The sequence below is a fragment of the Medicago sativa genome, chromosome 4, assembly GCF_051527215.1.
Source record: "Medicago sativa cultivar Bolivia chromosome 4, Bolivia_mono, whole genome shotgun sequence".
Lineage (NCBI taxonomy): Eukaryota > Viridiplantae > Streptophyta > Magnoliopsida > Fabales > Fabaceae > Medicago > Medicago sativa.
In genome coordinates, this window is record NC_140752.1 from 101367289 (window position 1) to 101387703 (window position 20415).

Here is a 20415-nt window from a genome sequence, read left to right on the forward strand (position 1 = left end):
CTCTTTAGACTGGTGTTGTGCTTTTTAGGTTTAATAGAACGTTTTCCTTTTTTTTTACTTTAAGATTTCCACGCTTACCAAAAAAATTAGTGTAATATTTGTCGAAACTTATATATTAATTTGGCAATTAGATTAGTTAAAACTTAATTTAAACTTATTGTACAATCTTGACTATGAAATCGCCATCATATTAATTTGGCAACATTATGAATTCATTGTACTATTTCTTTATTTTTATTGATTTCTTTAACTAACCGTGTCTTTTTTTTTTCTGGGTACAAACTAACCGTGATCTTTATTTTGCTAATAATGGATACTCATTTTTTTTATGGGTAGAGATACTCATTTTTAAATTGAAAATATCAATTTATATTAATATATCAATTTCAATATATATTTATACTACGATAAATATCTTCACCATTTTCATATCATGTTTTGTTAAAATGATATATTAATATTAATATTAATATAAATTAATATAAAAAATGCGATATTAAGATTGAAAATAGATTAAATAGATATTCAAATGGTAAGACACTTTGTGATGCATTCCCGAGAAAAGTTTCACGATAAATAGCGGTTGAAAGAAAAATGATTAAAAACGCGGTTCACTAAATAATTTTGTCATCTATATTTAAATATATATTAAAGTATGTCCAAAATATATTTAAGAAAATTGAAAATATCTTCACCATTTTAATATCTATTTATATTAATATATCAATTTTAAATGGGGTTTCCTTGCTAAAAATGTGATTTTGAATCTCCTTTACGATTGGATGTAATATGTTTATTGTCTTACAATAATCGGTTTAAAATTAGGGAAATTCTAACCGGTTTAAAATTTCTAAAGTACACATGACACCTCTTCTTTCTAATGAGCATTAAATACTACTCCATCTCATAAAAAGAGTTTTCACTTGTGATTCAAATAATCGGTTTAAAATTAGGGAAATTCTAACCGGTTTAAAATTTCTAAAGTACACATGACACCTCTTCTTTCTAATGAGCATTAAATACTACTCCATCTCATAAAAAGAGTTTTCACTTGTGATTCATTTGGCAAGGCAATGTATGTAGATTAATTTGTTACCTTTATTATGTCTTTTCATCATTAATTTTTGCTTTGTTATTAAAATAATTTAGGGTTAAATATGTTTTTAGTCCCTATAAAATTGTAAACAATTTTAAGTTTAGTCTTTACCTAATTTTAATAGGTTTTTTAGTCCCTACAAAAAAAATTACTTCTAATTTTAGTCACTGTTAAAACAAAGTTTGTTTAATTATCCTTAAACTTTTAAATTCTTGAACGATTTGTTTGAGACAAGTTTAGAACACTATGAAAGATTCATTTACTAAAATTTAGAATTTTATAACATGAAACAAATTAAATATGAATTTTTTAAAACGACAAAAGTTAAAGATAAAATTAACAAAATTTGGACTTAAAAATCAAATTTTGCAACAACTTTTTGCAAAGGAACTTTTACTAATTTTCTTAACACGTCTGTAAAAAAATTGTTCAAAAACTCAAGAGTTTAACCATAAATTAAACAAATTTGAATGGAGGAGAGACTAATACTGAGTGCAGGAAAAAACTAGGGACTAAAATAACAATTAAAATTAAGTAAGGACTAAACTTAAAAGGTCCCAATTTTATAGGGACCAAAAACATATTTAACCCAATAATTTACTTCAATATTTTAATAATTATAACTAGGAAAAAAAAATGGTTTCAAAATTTACATTAAGTTTTGGCTTATTGAAAACCATTATTCTTAAGAATTTGTGTAAGGAGTTCGAACGAATTTATGACACATATGTTTCATTTAAATCCACTATTGTTTTCTTTTGGTGAAGATTGATATAACGTTGTTGAATTGTGTTACTAGCTTCGTTACAAGAAGGATGAGATATATTTTTCACAACTTCAAGGATGCCATGTAACTCAAATTGAAGAGAAATATAAGATTTTATCAAATCTATGGTTTGAAGGAGAACAAAATATGCAAGAATTTTAAATGATAAGAGATTGAATAAAAAAACATAGCATCAAAGTGAATGACAGCCAAAAAATAAATTTTAGATTAAAAAATTAAACAAATGACATCCAAACACTAACAAAATAATCCATCATAATGTTGAGACTTCGGGATGGAGTCTGCATTGGGTTGGACCATTATATTAGGGTAAAAGTAATCACACAAGTGATATTGATACCATGTCTTCACTTAAAATGTCTAAGAAACATGTATTTTGTAAACTCAGCATAATACATCTATATTTTGACATTGTTAGATCTCATCAAAGACAAAAAATGAAGGAATTTGAAATAATGGAGGTGGGATAAAAAAATAGCATAAAAACGAATGACATAAAAAAATAATTTTTTTTTTTAAAGTTCATCGGGGGGGGGGGGGGGGGGGGGGGGGGGTTTAAACTAGGTTGGATAATCGCATTATGCTAGGCGTAACAACAAAAGTGAAATTGACACCACATCTTCATCCAAATTGTTGATGCATTAGACATATGGGTCATTTAACTTATATGTTTGTCACCATCTACTCTTGCATCTAATGTGAAATTTTAACTCACATATGACTTATTGACATTTCTCACTTACATGTGAGACTGTACATATGTAATCTGGTAACATAGTCAAATGAGATCAAGGAATGCATAACAGTGTAAAAAGATGGGTTGGTGATGAATTAATAGAGGGAGGTTTTTGTTCATTTCTTTCATGCGAAGAGAGAAAATAAATTAGAAATAAAGATTGTCTGTAAAAGTATATAAAATAAACTGAATATATGGTAATTTACGGGATTGTCGAAGGAGTTAGAAATTTTTGAGTAAATATTTTACCAAAAAAATAAACTAAATATATAAAGCGCCATATTATTTAAAAAATTCTAATAACCATTTATTTTGTCAAATTAGCAAAACTCATATAGAGTTTTCCATTGTAAAATCTCACCAAAGACCAAAAGTGAAAGAATTTTAAATGATAAAGGCTGAATAAAAGATTTAATATGAAAGTGAATGATATCCAATAACCAAAATTTAAAATAAAAAATTAAACAAATGACATTAAAAAACTAATAAAACAATTTACCATAATGTTGGGATAATGTTAGGACTTTTGGGTGAGCCTACACTGGGTTGAATCATCATATTAATTATTTTACCAAAAAATTAGACTCAATTAAAAAAAAAGTCACATCATTTTAAAATTTCTAATAAGTATATATTTTTATCAACTCAGAATAATAAATATGCATTCTTCTAGGGGATTCTACACTGAGTTTGATCAAACATTATATTAAGAGAAACCACACAAGTGAGATTGATATCATATCTTCGTCTAAAACCTTTAGGTATCAGGTATTTGAGTCATCACACTTATATGTTGTTCAAAGTCTACTCTTCCATTCAATATATATAGAACTTTTTAACCCACATTCGACAGATTAACATCTCTTAATCAAGTGTGCAACTATCCACATCCGTAATTACAAGACATATTTAAATCAGGTCAAATTAAGGCACGATTAAACAGTTTGGTTGGTGGTGGTTTCATGGAGTGAATTTTAAGTTCATTTCTTCCATAAGAAGAAAGAAATAAAATTAAAAGGAAAAAAAATATGGAATTGAAAAAGGAATTTAAACATGAGAAGATAGGAGAAAGACAATAAATATTATGTGTTTTGTTTTCTTAAAAAAATAAAAATATTATGCGTTTTATTGTGGGTGTATAGGGAATAACGTGAATTGTCGGTTATTTTATGGGTTTGTTGAAGGAGTTGGAGATTTTTCGGTATGGACAAAACTTAGGTACAATTCTTTAGGTGCTTTTCGTATGGTTCTTAACTAAAAATACACCTTTTTTTGGATATAACAAACTTTGATAAATTATGGATTTAAGGAAATCATGGTAAATTTTTTTTTTGAAGAAATCATGGTAAATTTAGTTAAGAACCATACGAAAAGCATCTAAGGAATTGTACCTAATTAAGTTTTATCCTTTGGGTAATTAGTTTACCAACAAATTAGATTAGTTAAATAATTTTAAATTGTCTAATAAGCATATATTTTTGTCTACTTAGCATAATGCATCAGCATTTTACCATTTTCATTTGCCACCAAAGTCCAAACGTGAATAAATTTGAAATAATAGACTTTGAATGAAAAATTTCTTATGAAAGAGAATGACATCCAAAAATTAAAAAAAGAACGGTTCATAACAATGTTTTGACTTTCAAAGAATACTACATTGAGTTTGACTATCTCATTAGATAAAGAGATTCCACACGAGTGAGTTTGACACCACACCTTAACCTAAATATTAACGAATTAGGTATATGACTCATACCACTCATATGTTTCTCAATATTTACTCTTGCCTCCAATGTAGAACTTTAGTTGACACTTAAAACACTAACGTCTCTCACTCATGTTTGAGACTCTCTACATCTGTAACACCCGGAACCATACATGCTTCCTCCGTAAAATTGAATTAGGATATTATACCATCGTTGAACCTTATAGAGGGAGCCAACATTAGTGTGGATCAATCTATTGGACATAAAACAACTATATAAATGAGAATAATACCACATCTTCATCCAACATTTTAATTACAAGGGAATTCTAGCCCGTGCTTGGCACGGGTATCCATACTAGTAAAAACACAAATGCATTAATTAAAAAAATCTTCTCTCTTTAATCCTCTCCTACTCTCTCGTTTCTTCTCTTCTTTTCCTCTTCTTTTCTCTTCTCTTCCACCTCTCTCTAACAATGAATCAAAAGAACAACAATAATGATTATATGCTAAATCAATTTTTTCACTTCAACTTCAATAAAAAAAACCAATTTCTTTCTTCCATAAACCAATTTCTTCAAACCCTAAATCCAATCTTGAAAACATTGCTCCATCAAATTCAAACATTCCCATCAAATTCAATTACAAAGATGAAGAATTCCAGATTCAATAATTTTTCAAAAAATCAGACAACCCATTTTTTTTTAATAGACAAAGAACACATTTTTAATTCGTAAGAGTAATATGTGTTTGGGTTGCTCAGATATGGTAGTTGTTTTGGCAATTCTCAAAGGTTAGACCTGGGTTCAAATTCAAGTTGATGGCGATGTTTTTAGAGAGATTTTTGGATTTTTTGGACTGAAATTTAAATCTTCAAAATATATTTAGAATTGATGTTTGAGTCTTGTTGTTATTGTTGTTGTTGAGTTTTGATGTTGAAGTTTTGTGAAGAAGATGAGAGAAGATGCATATGAAAATCTGGGGATGAAAGGGAAAATAGAAGAGAAGGAAAAAGGTTGAGGAATATAATTATTTTTTTCTATTTTCGAAAATCAATTTTTATAATTTTTAAAATGAATTTAATTATTATTTAAAAAGAAATTGTGGGAAAATGCCAAGTGTATAAAAAAATTAAATATTTTTTAATTACACAATCACCATGCCACGTAATCAAAAACCGCTGACTCAGTGTTGCCACGTCAGCGAATCTGGTGAGTCACATGGTCCAAGGTCTATTTCTGAAGAATCTTGATTTTACAAGGACGGAATCTAAAAGTTTTTTTTTTACAGGGGGCAAAACCAAAAGTGGTCTATATTACAAGGAGGTAAAACCCTATTAACCCTTAAATTTATTCTTTCTATTTGTTACATGTGTTTTTTTTACAGCAATTTGTTACATGTGTTATTTGTATTGAAAATTGAAGACAGTTTTGGAAAGAGAAAGAGTTAGCCCAAAAGGAGCTGAAATGAGTTATTTTCTTTATATATAGTATAGATAACAATATTATCTATAACAGTGTACAAAGAAAATAGAAGATTTTGTGTTACATTATTTATTATTTCAATTATACTCTTATACAAATTTTTCAACAGTAACGCTATATTGTTGGTGTAATATAAAACGATAAGCTTGTTGTTATAATTTGAAATCACAAACATCATATATAAAACTTTAATCAAAATCTAATCAACTTTTTAAAAAATATTGTTCATAATTTACACGCATTAACGTAACAAGAAGAGCGGATAGACGACCATAGAATGCCTGTCTGAACGCTAGTTTAGCATAATATTTATAAACAATAAAATAATTGTTTTAAAGGTAGCATTTTTTTTATGAAACGATATTTTCTAAAATATAAAAGTGGACATATAACTTTTATTTTATAAAAAAAAATGATTTTTTAAGAAGCTGAGGACTTAAGCCCATTTGTTATAGCTTTCTTTAAGTAAAAAATCTCTTTAAACAAAATCACTTTTCAGAGTTTTGCATCCGTTTGTTACAGTTTAAAAAAAAATCAGAATTTAAAAAAAGAAAATCTAAAAATAGCTTCAAATGAGAAGTTATTAAGGACCCGTTTGTTACGGATTAAAATAAAAGAGATTTTGACATAAAATAGTTTAGAGATTATTTTTTAGAGATTTTATGAAAAATCAGAATCTATTTTGCGTTTGTTTACCGTAATAAAAATCACTTTTTGTAAAAAATAATTTAGTTTGTTTGGATATAGCTATATAAAAGCAAATTTTTTGTTACAAAAGTGGTTCAATATTTAGATCCATATTTTCTCTCTCCTCTAAAAAAAATCTATTTTTTGAGAAGCTGCTCTCAACAGCTTCTCATTTGAAGCTGTTTTTTAGATTCTGATTTTTTAAAAATCTATAACAAACGGATGCAATATTCTTAAAAGTGATTATTTTCTTAAAAAAAGTGATTTTTTTCTAAAAAAAGCTATAACAAACGGGCTTTAAGAGCAGCTTCTCAAAAAATAGATTTTTTAGAGGAGAGAGAAAATATGCTTTAAAAGATTGAGGGCCCATTTGTTACGGATTAAAATAAAAGTGATTTTGATATAAAATAATTTAGAGATTATATTTTAGAGATTATGGGCCCGTTTGTTACGGATTAAAATAAAAGTGATTTTGATATAAAATAATTTAGAGATTATATTTTAGAGATTATATGAAAAACCAGAATTTATTTTGCGTTTGTTTACTGTAATAAAAATCACTTTTTTTAAACAAATAATCTAGTTTGTTTGGATACAACTATATAAAAGGGATTTTTTGTTACAAAATTAGTTCAATCTTTTAAATTATATTTTCTCTCTCCTCTAAAAAAAAATCTATTTTATTTTAAGCTGCTCCTAACAGCTTCTCATTTGAAGCTGTTTTTAGATTATTTTTAGATTCTGATTTTTTTAAAAATCTGTAACAAACGGATGCAAAACTCTTAAAAGTGATTATTTGTTTAAAAAAAGTGATTTTTTTATTAAAAAAACTATAACAAACGGGCTCTATATGAAAAATCAGAATCTATTTTGTGTTTGTAAACTGTAATAAAAATCACTTTTTTTAAACAAATAATCTAGTTTGTTTGGATACAACTATATAAAAGGAATTTTTTTGTTACAAAATTAGTTCAATCTTTTAGATTATGAGCCCGTTTGTTATAGCTTTTTTAAGAAAAAAATCACTTTTTTTAAACAAATAATCACTTTTAAGAGTTTTGCATCCGTTTGTTACAGATTTTTAAAAAAATCAGAATCTAAAAATAATCTAAAAACAGCTTCAAATGAGAAGCTGTTAGGAGCAGCTTAAAATAAAACAGATTTTTTTAGAGGAGAGAGAAAATATAATTTAAAAGATTGAACTAATTTTGTAACAAAAAAATCCCTTTTATATAGTTGTATCCAAACAAACTAGATTATTTGTTTAAAAAAAGTGATTTTTATTACAGTAAACAAACGCAAAATAGATTCTGATTTTTCATATAATCTCTAAAATATAATCTCTAAATTATTTTATATCAAAATCACTTTTATTTTAATCCGTAACAAACGGGCCCTATATTTTCTCTCTCCTCTAAAAAAAATCTATTTTATTTTAAGCTGCTCCTAACAGCTTCTCATTTGAAGCTGTTTTTAGATTATTTTTAGATTCTGATTTTTGTTAAAATCTGTAACAAACGGATACAATACTCTTAAAAGTGATTATTTTTTTAAAATAAGTGATTTTTTTCTTAAAAAAGCTATAACAAACGGGCTCTGAATTAATTTTGTAACAAAAAATCTCTTCTATATAGTTGTATCCAAACAAACTAAATTATTTGTTTAAAAAAATGGATTTTTATTACGCTAAACAAACGCAAAATAGATTCTGATTTTTCATAAAATCTCTAAATTATTTTATGTTAAAATCACTTTTATTTTATTCTGTAACAAACGGGCCCTTAAGCCACTTGGATTCGAGGAAAGGAGTATTCCCCATCATTCAAGCCATCAACCAAGTGAATTTTATATATAAAAAAACTATAGTTGATTTATTGATCTACGAACGAGTGTAGTATAAACTTCAATTTAACATGTGTTTAGGGGAACAAGTTAACACTATTTAATCATATGAGAAATGCTAACTTGTGCCCGCACAAGTCAATGAATCAAATACAAAAATAGTTTACTGAAATGTGAGTCTTATATTTAAATATTTAGATTTTAATGAATTGAATGTACACAATTTTAGAGAATATTTATTATTTTAGATTTTTTAACATGTGCCTTAATGACACAAGTTAGTACTACCCTAATCTTATAAGCTCCAATAAAATAAACATTTATAACTTTAAAAAAAAATTCCATGAATCAAAGTATTAAAAAAAAAGTTTTTTTTTGGCGCCGCCGCTTTTTACGCTACACATGCGGACCTCCAAGGACTACAGAGGAACGACATGCAGACATTGTTTGCTGACAAAAGAGTTCTTCCGCTGTCTATCGTTGACGACGGACCATCCACTTAGGGAACTCTTTGAGTCCGTTTGGTTCGGGGGTTTTGATGGGGAGGGGAGGGGAGGGAATATTTTAAATTTGTTGTGTTTGGTTCAATGTTTAGAAGGGGAGGGGAGGGAGAGGAAGGGGAGCAAAATCCCTCATAAGCTCATTTATTGCTCCCCCTCTAATTGGAGTTTTTTGGAGGGGAGGGGAGAGAAAGATAAATGAGTTATTGCAATTTTAATTACATTGACATAATTATCCTCATATTTATTTTTAAATGACAAAATCGTCCTTATTAAAAATTTAAGTGTTTTAAATATATTGCTTATTACCCTTTTTTCTTAACGTACCTATATCATCATTTTCTTCCTTTTTTTAGTAGAACCACATATTCTTCTCTTCTAATATTTTTTTACGAGATTTTTTTTTGTACTTACGTTGTTCTCATTTTTTTTATTTAATATTTTTTTAATTGTATTATATATTAAAACATTATCAACAAATTTTGTGCTGGATTTTTTATAAATATATTTTATAAATAAGTTCTAACAATAATTTTTTATAAATATTTTTATATTTTCCTAGATTATTTTATAAATATATTTTATAAATCAGTGCTCTAATATTTATGAATACCTAATATCTTGTCAGAAGTTTTGTGTATGATTATTTATGAAGTTTTCGGTTACTGAGTTTTCATGTTTAATTTTTTATGAAGTGAATAATTTAAAAATCATGTACTATTTTAATTGAAATATCTCCATTTCCCTCCCCTCCATTAAACCCCTCCCCTCCCCTCCCCTTCGTTGAACCAAACGGACCGTTTGTAGCAGATGTCCGGTTTCCCTCGCCGGAATCTGTAGTGGTCTCGCTGGATGAGATCAAGTTTAATTTTTTATTTATTAGTAAATTATACAAAGACTAAAAATGGCTCTTTTTTTTTTGTGATTGAAGGATGGCCTTTTTGTTTAATTAATCAATGGTATATTGTTACAATTAGGCTTATGCCTGTGAATTACATGGAAAAAATAATTGCTTGCAATTTCATTTTACTTTCTTAGCATTGACTTCTCAATAAAATGCAATCTTTATCAACGTGTTTTGTAGTGTTGGCGTATCTTGAATGTGCTGCTTTCAAAGCTTAAATTCGATTCTCCCCAACTCCAATTTTAATAACTAGTGTAACTTCTTAAAAAAATGTAATCTTTATCGTAATTGATCCAACAACTATCTAAATTTGTCCTAACAATAAAAACCTAGTTGCTTGATATTTCAAGCATCTATCGTAACTTGCATAAGGATCATGCAAATATTCAATTTACTAGTCATTTTGGCCATGTTAATTTGTCAGACACATCCCTCTCAGGCATTGGGTACAAAATTTCTTTAATTTTGACGAGATGATCCAATATATATTTTTTAGAATTTGGGATCCTGAATTATTAGCTAACTCATTAGCTTCACGTTTTGATTCTCAACGATGGAGTTTAGAGCAGAATCTTATCTATATGGTAAAAAATTTGAGCAAAATCTTTTGCATTAAATTTTTGGAAAAGTGCCGACCACCCCAACCCAAATATACTCACCTATTAGGGAGAATTAATAATCAAGCCCTCCATGTTAGATATATCTTCGTAAAAGAGGGATTTCTTGCGCTAGATGTGAAACGAAAATTGAATCTGTAGATTAAACCTTCAAAGAGTGTGTTTGTGCTAACTCCTTAAAACTAATTTTGAAGAGGTCTAAACTAATTTTATTTCCTGACTTGAGGTATATATTGTAAACCCATGCACTTTTTCAGCCTTAGAAGGTTGAAATACCTTTCATTTAGTTAGTGAGTAAGACAATCAGCTATCTATCTTGCTTCGCCTTCAAGGAGGGGTTGAGATGTTTTTCCTTTTGCCCCTAAGCCCTGTTCTTCATAGAAGAATTCAAACCCTAGCTCAAATCAAGTTTTGCGTTGGATTCCCCCCACCCTTGATACTATGAAGAACAAGGTTTATGTTGCGCATCATATTTCTATTTGGTGGGGTTTTGGTTATGGGATTAGAGATTTTGTTGGAGGTTTTTTGGATTTTGTATATTGGACTAAAGAGTTCTCGTTTTATTTATTGTTGAATCCCTTAGTGCGTGTTAGGTCTCTGTTTCGCTAGTGACATTTTGGGAAAGAATTACATTTTGAAACTTGACTATAAATCAATAGTTTAGGGATTGAAAATAGGAAAGAATTTCGTGGTATATGTTCATTCTTTGCTTTTGGAGCGTTAATCACTCATGAATAGTTTCAAGTCTTCACACTTTAGTCGTGCGAGAAGCGGTAGTGATATTCTATAGTAAAATTTTCTCTTATAGTATTTGAGAGAGGTGTGATTAGAATATATTCTCACCTTTCAGGGCCTTCTTTTGTTTGCGATGTACACTAGCCCATATTGAGTTTTTTTTTTTCTTTCTTTTTCTTTCTTTCAATATTTGAGGTATTTTAAAAAATAACATATATCCATGAATGAGGATGAGTAGTATAACTATTGCAAAAATATTTCAGGCACACCCACCTTTTAATGCATCCGCGCAACTTGGTTAATCACATGCAAAAATACGATTAATTCAATTGAAAATATGATTAGTTCAATCCAAGTTGAAAATTGTGGTTAATTCATGCAGTTAAATAATACACAATTTTTGTCATGGATTGGATTAACAATATATTTTTTGAACGTGATTAATCATCTGTCGTGAAAGTGTACAAAAAATGAGTGTCCGTATATCACTAGTGTAACTATTGCAATGGCACATAATCCAGTTGAAACCCTAAAAGAAAAGCAACAGTTTGCTTATACCATAAAAACCCGCATGGAGTTGCACTTAATAGCTATTGAAGCCTCTAATCTCAAAGCTTCATCAGTTTTTTCCTAGCAATACTAACATGATAGTGCTACGCCTACAGCCACCAACAACTCAGGTTTCCAGAAATAGAAAAAAGATAGTACAAAGTAGTATTACACATTTCTTGAGTGAAAATTCCAATAATTGTTCCGTAACTAAACAAACTATGGAGAGACTACAGGGAGGATTTACATCTCAAGTACGGCTCAGATATTTTGGTTACGCGAACGCCAGTGGCGTAAAAAATCATATGGACTAACTCTAACTTAATCTTACAAAAAATACAAGAATTTCTACCAAACACAAATGAAGCAAATTGAGGGAAAAAGAAAAGGAAAGGGAGTTTCATTTATTGCCTTGATGGAGTTTCATCAATGGTCTCCAATGCAGGTCTCCAAGATCTCTGCTTGGAGTACCTTTTAACAGGTTCAGCCTCCCTTAGCATCTCATAATTATCAGATTCTAATACTATTTTCTTTGCCTCCGAAGGGAACATGCAGAACTCACTAAAAACAGGAAATATCTTTCCCAAATTGTTGAAACTCGCATGCTTGGTGGCCCTTGACGCTTTGTAGTTAAGAGCACTCATTTCTTCATGGGTTAACACAGAGTATAGCAGGTCCATTGGTAGAAGAAAGTAAAACTTGCGTGTTTCAAGTTCTTCATCGGCTAATAGTCCTTGAATTCGATGGCCAACTTTGAGGTAGCTTGAGTCACAAACAAACTGTCCAGGGTATTCTACCATCAGCTCTGCAGCTCTTAATGCTTTTGAGTATGCCTCTATTCTCCCATCTAAGAGTAGCACCTTAAACACCCCTTTGGTTGGAGTACAAGAAGCGACATTGCCCATTTCAAAGAAGCAGCTTAATTAGAAATTGGATGGTTGGAGTTGAGTTGAGTTGGAGGTTGACAGAGTTTCTTATTTATTAGACAAGCTGCCTATCAGTTTAAGAAAACAAAGAAAAATAGTTGATTGTCTTTTTGTGGCCAAAGTTTCATAGTTGGTAATCAGTTGGCATATCTTTTAATGTTAGTGATTAAATTTGTCATACTCTAAATGATATCTTCAAAACAAAGTTTCCCAACTGGCAGCAGCTTAGTTTTATTTCGTACTAATATAATAATATATACAGATATAAATAATAAGAAATTGAGAGATACTACTACTAGTAGGTATGTTTGTTTGTGTGTTTAGACCTTTCAAATGTTTGTCACTTTAAATATTGTCTGTCTTCCTTTTTAATTCAAATCATCAAAGGTTAGTAAAGCCACAAATGAAGGAAACAATATTATTATTATGGACAGACTGGAAAATTTGGCCTATTTTGACTTTATGTGTGTGGAAAAAGAAACTAGGCACACAACTTTGCAATTAGGGTGCACATGGGAAGATATGGTGAGAATGCAACCGGATACAGATAACCGCACTTAACGACAACACCAAACTAATCATTAATTTATCTGATTGCATATATATAAAACCATTATAATTAAATAAAGGTCTTCCTAAATCTTTTAATAATTTATTTACACATGCACTTTTATTTTGGACTAAATGAAAAAGGTTGATGGAAAACGTCAAATCTTTGCTTGGTATACAGTCACTATCCGATGTTAGCTTGCAATATATCCCATGAACTCATATTATATTGTTGGGTCATGGTCTCTTCTGGTACTAGCAATATTTTCCACATCATTGGTAGATTTTGGAGCTAATTCGTCTCTGCTTTGTCAAGTCTTGGGAGTAATAATCGATCTCTCACATTAAGGATATAATTTATTGATTTCAATAGGTGGCTAAAAGTTAAAACCAAAATTCATTGGTATAGAATTTGATTGAAATAAGTTGGTACAACAGAGCGAGACTGGGAAGTATTAAATTTGCTGGCATTAACAACAAATTGAAGAATATTTTATAGGACAACTAAATGATTGGTGGTTCATAATGAAATTAGCAAATAATTATCCAGTTGTTAAAGAAGCTGAATGTTTGATTTGGTGGATTTTCTGCTTGGAATGATAACCAAGTAGTAGTTGAGTTGTTGCTTAGATGGTTGACATCAACATCAACAAAGACAAGCGCGCCAAACATATCAACTAGCTGTACTAAAGGATTACAACATACTAGACTTTTCACCCGTGCGATGTAAATGTAGTATGGAGGCGCAAAAATACATCTTATGGTTCGAACTTAATATTCAAATGCCATAACTTTAAATTCAACGATAAGGAAGTACTATCAATGCAAGCACCGGCTTCATCTGTTAGCAAAATTTTCAAACCGTTTCTTATGCCATGGAATTCCTTACTTAGATCAAAAGCCAATATATACCTGTCAAATTAAAATTACAAACTCATATTCCAATGAGAGGAGCATCTTTTATTGTTTATTATAAGTTTTATTTTGGTCTGTTAAAAAAAAAAATCTAACACAAACACAATCCTAAGTAATGTGGTCAACAAAACAATAAGAAGCTACTACACTATTATACATATTAAATCTATCATTGCTTCCATGATAATATTCTTCAATTTAATCAATCTTCAAGTTTATTTAGAATACTAAGGTAACACGTATCAATTCTAACATTCCAGCAATGTAAGTGAAATAAAAGCCAAGTAAAACAACGATATAAAAATTATACATGCAGAATTAAGTCAATAAATTATAAAATCATTAACAACATGAATACAATGAAATGCTACCGAGAGTGAGGAACAATATAATACCCCAAATTTTATAACAAATGACATCATAGTATACATGAGCTCAATCTAATAAATTAAGTTGCCGAGAAAACACTCATTAGAATATGTGTAAGTTTGAACAATCATATTAGAATGTATTAAGCTCATTTTCATTGTATTTAGCAAAGGACATCATCCTTTCAACAAAAAAACAAAGGACATGATATACATCAACAAAAAGTTTAGAGCAAAAGACTCATCCAAACATGTCCAAATTAAAACCAACATCATGAAGAAGATTATCATAACTATTAGAGAGAAAAATAAACACAAATTAGATGATAATCTTAACATCATCTAATAATTTAAAAATAAGCATTTTTTCAATATATTTTCATTTAGCTTTGAAAGTTATACATTAAGTCGCAAAAATTTCAGTAAGTTTTCTTAAACAATTCATACTCTTTATTTGAAATATTTTTCATTGTCCCACCAACAGTGCGACACCCTTCATGATAGCTCTTCAAGAAATGCCAAGGTTGATTAATATTATAGACATGCAAAACATAAAAATAGAACAATGAGCCTTAAAAAACAATGATCATTAAAAAAACAATGATTTCATGCATAATACAACTAACAAATTATACAAAAAAGTTGTGTGATGAAAATAAATGAAAATTTCAAGATGCTGTTTGTTAAACCATGCCTCTCAAACTTCAAATTTTACTTTTTGTGATTCATCCTTAAAATGTAAATCACTTTATCAAACAAATATAAAGTGAGAGAAAGGAACAACAACAAACCGTTACTTGGACTCCATCTCTAGCAAACGCCTCATTCACTACTGCAAGCGAAAGGGATGGGAAACCAAGTTAAATGCATAAATAGTGCAGAGGAAAACACAAAACCAGCGACATGATCATCAAACAATTCATATATAGAGGAGAAATATGGGTAGTGTATTAAAAACAGTCTTAATTGTGTATTCACATGGTAGATGGTTTTGTGGGGCAGAGTGCTTTGTAAACTGTAGAGCAAGCATAGAGCCCATCAAACTTTTGCAATCAAAACTGCAAGTATGCTTATAGTCAAGCGATGCACCGTTTTGGATTTTTTATTTCTTAGATTTACGATGGCATGGTAATTCTCCATAACCAAAAGTGTAACAGGTGGCATTTATTATATGTCCAGTAGCTGTCAGATTGGAATTATACCTAAGAAATATGAAAGGGCTGATATGCATTTGGTTAGTGGAAGAATTTTGGAATTAATTTGAATTTGAAATATTGCAATTAATGAGCTTAGCCATTCGTGTGAGTAGGTTACACATGGATCAGTTGCCGTTAAATCAGCTAGGTTTAGGGTTTTGTAATTAAGGTATGCATTGTACCTTAGGATTAGATATAAAATAGATAGACATGGAATAAGCATACCAACACTCTAGCTAGGTCCATGAAAATCGCAATGATCATACGTTTTCGATCCTTTATTTCCATTTTCTCTCATTCCCTCTCTAAATTTTACTCTCTCTTCATTCAATATTATCAAAATAACCAAAAGAGAGAGAGCAAGATTAAGAGAGATAGAGAGTTAAGGGTGTCATTTATAATACACAAGTGAAAGAATTTGTGTATCATACGCAAGTGTAATATCAGCCATTGATCTATAATCTAACATTATGAAACTAATAATAAATAGGCCAAATACCTCCCTGGGTCCTTTAAGTTTCACGTTTGTAACAGATAGGTCCTTTAAGTTTCAAAGGTTACAGATAGGTCCTTTAAGTTTCTAAGGTTTCAGATAGGTCCTTAACGGAGGTTGATAGAAAGGACCTATCTGAAACAAACTCGAAACTTAAAGGACCTATCTGAAACCTTAGAAACTTAAAGGACCTATCTGTAACCTTTGAAACTTAAAGGACCTATATGTTACAAACGTGAAACTTAAAGGACCCATGGAGGTATTTGGCCTAATAAATATTATGATATATAGATTAATTATTTCTTCTAAAGGAAATTTGAAAAAAAAACAATATAAAATTATTAATAAATTTAATTGTAGTACAGATTTTATTAATTATTGTGTTTTATGAGGTGTTTATTTAGTGGCAAAAACTTGAATTTATAACATCAAACTATGCAATTAAATTCAACAACACAATAGAAAAATGATAACTAGTGTCACCATTATCGGTAGTTATTTCCAACGGTGAAAAAAAAGGCATTGAACACGTGATTTAGTAAACAAATTAGATTGTGCTTATGGAAAATGATAAATAATATTTCGATTAAATTATATTTTTGGCCCCCTAAATGTTATAATTATGTGAATTTGGCCTCCTAAATATTTTTTATGCGATTTTGATCCCCTAAGCTTTCCCTTTTCTGATTTTGAGGCGCCAAATAGTGTCAAATTGAAGGGGGATAAAAAATGAAAAAAATTTGGAGGACCAAAATAAAAAAATAAAATACGTGGGGCCAAAAATGTCAATTACAAGTTTTGGAGAGAAAAAATGCAATTAAATCTAATATATAATCATACTACTCCCTGAGTCTCATAATAATTGTTTCTTTACCATTTTTTTTTTCTTCTCAAAATAATTGTCACTTTAGAATACCAATGCAACATTTATTATTATTTTCCATTATTATACCCTTATTTATTGAATTTTATCAAACTTAACTACTCCACTAGCTACAATTAATAAAGGTGTTTTAGTAAATGAAACAAATTTTACCATCAAAATCAACACAATTAATCATTTCCTTAATAATCGTGCATAAATCTTAAACGACTATTATTTAGAGACAGATGAAGTAGTAGTATCTTGGGGTTAAAATCTCTTCGTTAATTATTCTTTCAATTTCTACTTTTAGAGAAATAAAACTACAAAATAAAATTTAAACAACAAAAATAATTAATGGTGGTGAGATTAGGACACACCGAATAATAATAAAGTGGAGATGATATTTTAGTAAGTATCTTGGGTGGGACCGGTGAAGAGACAATAATGAAGTGACACGTATGGAGGAGGAGAAACACACAAATACACGCGTTTGTATTGTTTGGTTGGATTGGATTGGATTTTGAAGAAAACCTGATCTCATCTTCTCAACTCTTCAAGCGTTCTAACGATGATGGCTTCTGCTAAATCTTTTACAATTTCTGCTTTACCATCATCTTTCTTACTACGGCCTGCTTCTTCACCTTTCAATGTTATTAACACAGGTACAAACTTCATTTTTGTTTAATTTTTAATCTTAATTTGCCACTCTTAATAATTTATTTAAATTGAATTGCTCATCATCAGGAACACTCAGAAAGAGCTTCAGTGGCACCAAGTTGTTTTCAATGAATCATCATCATCATCATCGCAGATTCTCTATCCCTTCTTCAAACTCCTCCAATGATTTGGATCAGGACACCTCCTCTAATAATAATCAGACTAAGGCATGATGTATCTTCATATATTGTATTAATCGGAACTTGCTTATAATAATAATAAATAAATACTATTTATTTGTTACAGACTAAGGCACCATTTGGATATTCAAGGAAAGATGTCATATTAATCGGACTTGGAGTTACTTTCCTTGGCATTGCCTTAAAATCCGGACTTGAGGTATCTCAACTCAACTCAACTCAACTCTGCTATAATACTCTTATTTTCCAATTACCACACACATTCAGAAATAGGCACTTATGTTTGTAATAAAACTGAGATTAATAATCATGCAACTATTCTTTCTTGGATATATATATATATATATATATATATATATATATATATATATATATATATATATATATATTTTGCAGTTTGCCGGATTTGATCCACTACAAGCTGGAAATGTTGTTCAACTTGTGCTGGTTTTGGGCCTCACTGTTGGATGGATCTCAACATATATCTTCAGAGTCTCAAACAAGGAAATGACATATGCACAACAGCTACGTGACTACGAAAGTAAAGTCATGGAGGTAAAATAATACTAACATGGTTGCCTTTTATTGTTTTAAGCATGCCTGGGCTTCTTGTTATTCTTTGTCAAATTCTTGTTCTTGCACAATATGTATGTAGTAGTCTGCGGTCTTCAAAATGCTGAAATGTGGTGTCCCAAAAAGGAAAATATCATGCTAATTTGAGCGCTAGTCATAAATATGTTTTGTCCTAAAATTGTTTACAGTAAATATGTTTTGGCCAGAGATAATCAGGCCGTAAGTCAGAAGATATTATTCATCACTTGTTTTGTACCTTTTTTTTTCGCATGGTACATTTTATGACCAAAGTTCTTGCGCTCTCTGCTTGCATTTTGTTATGAACTCATGATATACTACTGCTCCTTTTCATTATTGATTTATTTGGGAAATTATTCTTTGTGCTAAGAGTAAAAATGAGTTGAATAGATGTCCAACCTTATTCAAAATGTTTTACATTTTCCTTTGATATCTGAGTTAATAAGCTTATTGAAAATATCTCAGTGACTGATTGAAAATTCTCAAACTTGAAGCATCTGCGCACCATGTATCAACCCTGAGAGACTGTTAAACATTCAGATGTAAAAAAAAAAAAAAAAAACTTATAATGAAATATTTCTTTCCGAAGGTATAGATGACTGAAGTTATAAACTTGGGTCTGCAGCAGGATGTGTGTTTACATTGTTTCTCATATAAAATGCCATAGAATAATTTTACCTCTATTGAATCTGCAGAAGCGGTTAGAGTCCCTAACAGAAGCAGAGCTACAAGTACTGCTTCAAGAAGTCGAGGAAGAGAAGAGTCGTTAGCTAGTAATGAAGAGGTGAATTGAAGTAGCTTGTTTGTATATAAACACTGCAGTTTTACAGAAGTATTTAAACCGAAAACATAATATATATGGACTAGTTTAGAAAGATCTGCTATGTTTGCTACAGTTCACTCTTAGACAATGTAGAGAATTCCAAAACTACAGTGCTTATGAAAAACTCCATATGAAAATAACTCTAATGATGTATGAATATATAATTTAGGACTTTTCTTATTGCTGGTCACCTGTGGCAGTGCACCTCATGCCATGGTGGAGCCATGTTGAAGGCAGCATTGGAATTCGGCAATATGTTCATGCACTGCCATTTATTTGAAGCGATTATTTACAAAACAAATAAACAGAAGCTAATTCCATGGAATTCATAAATGAGGAAAATGTCCTCTGAAGTGAACAAATAAATCAAGCGCTTTGTTGCATTTGCAATGAACGGTATTGATTATGTGCAGATGTAAATTACTATCATTTGGCATTTCTTAATCATTGCACTATGAGAAAATGAAGTTTGTCATACACTTGTTGATTTTCAAATATAAATAAATATGCCATAATTATTGGTTATATACCAGAACCAATCACTTGCAGATGCACTATCTCTTTTGTTATCACTCGCCTTTCTCATAAACAGGAGGACAGAATCATTTCATGTGCGCGTGTTGGTTTGAGGGACATTTGGTTCCATCCTTAATAAACCAAAAAAACAGAACAAATTCAACATGTTACTATTTGAGTATTTGTCGCAAGATACTGTTCTTTACAGTTTTCAAGATTTTTTATATTCGGTCATATCTATAGTATTCTAACGTCAAAAAAAAAAAAATATATACTATTAGACAAAACTGTTTTAAATTTATTTTTTGGAATTATAGACCGTTTTATGTTGATTTTTTTTTCCTTTTAATTATACTATTAGACAAATTTGACTATAAGAATGCTCTTTTTTAAATGTCATTCAAAAATATAAGAATTTATATTATATTTGTTATACTGTTGTTATCATTAAAAAAGACAAGTATAATTTATTATAATATAAAAGTATAAAACATTTATTATCTATACTTATGATTTTAATCAAAATTTCATAAAAACTAGCGTGGACAATTGATACGCATTAACACAATCAAAATTTTAATCAATATTTACCCACAAGTTTCAACTTAAAACGAATGGAACTACTTTTATTTGCCATTTGTAATAATGATAAATACATTTCTAATGGAGTTGGA

The 20415-nt window shown here is 29.6% G+C and overlaps 2 protein-coding genes across 2 annotated transcripts; one reads left to right on the forward strand and one right to left on the reverse strand.

The window, feature by feature from the left end:
- Positions 1–11817: 11817 nt before the first annotated feature.
- LOC146934831 (uncharacterized) lies at positions 11818–12724 on the reverse strand. The gene has a single exon (XM_085706778.1). The coding sequence runs from the start codon at positions 12545–12547 to the stop codon at positions 12047–12049; it is 501 nt and encodes a 166-aa protein (XP_085562904.1). The 5' UTR covers positions 12548–12724; the 3' UTR covers positions 11818–12046.
- Positions 12725–17459: 4735 nt separating this feature from the next.
- On the forward strand, positions 17460–19405 carry LOC146934832 (uncharacterized). Its single transcript, XM_085706756.1, is given in 6 exon segments — positions 17460–17616; positions 17699–17838; positions 17918–18010; positions 18208–18366; positions 19098–19167; positions 19170–19405. Coding segments are annotated over 6 exon segments (582 nt in total). The 5' UTR covers positions 17460–17522; the 3' UTR covers positions 19196–19405.
- Positions 19406–20415: the final 1010 nt, after the last annotated feature.

Bases quoted from the DNA above. Each gene is read 5' to 3' on its own strand.
- LOC146934831 (XM_085706778.1), bottom strand. From the start codon at position 12,547: ATGGGCAATGTCGCTTCTTGTACTCCAACCAAAGGGGTGTTTAAGGTG.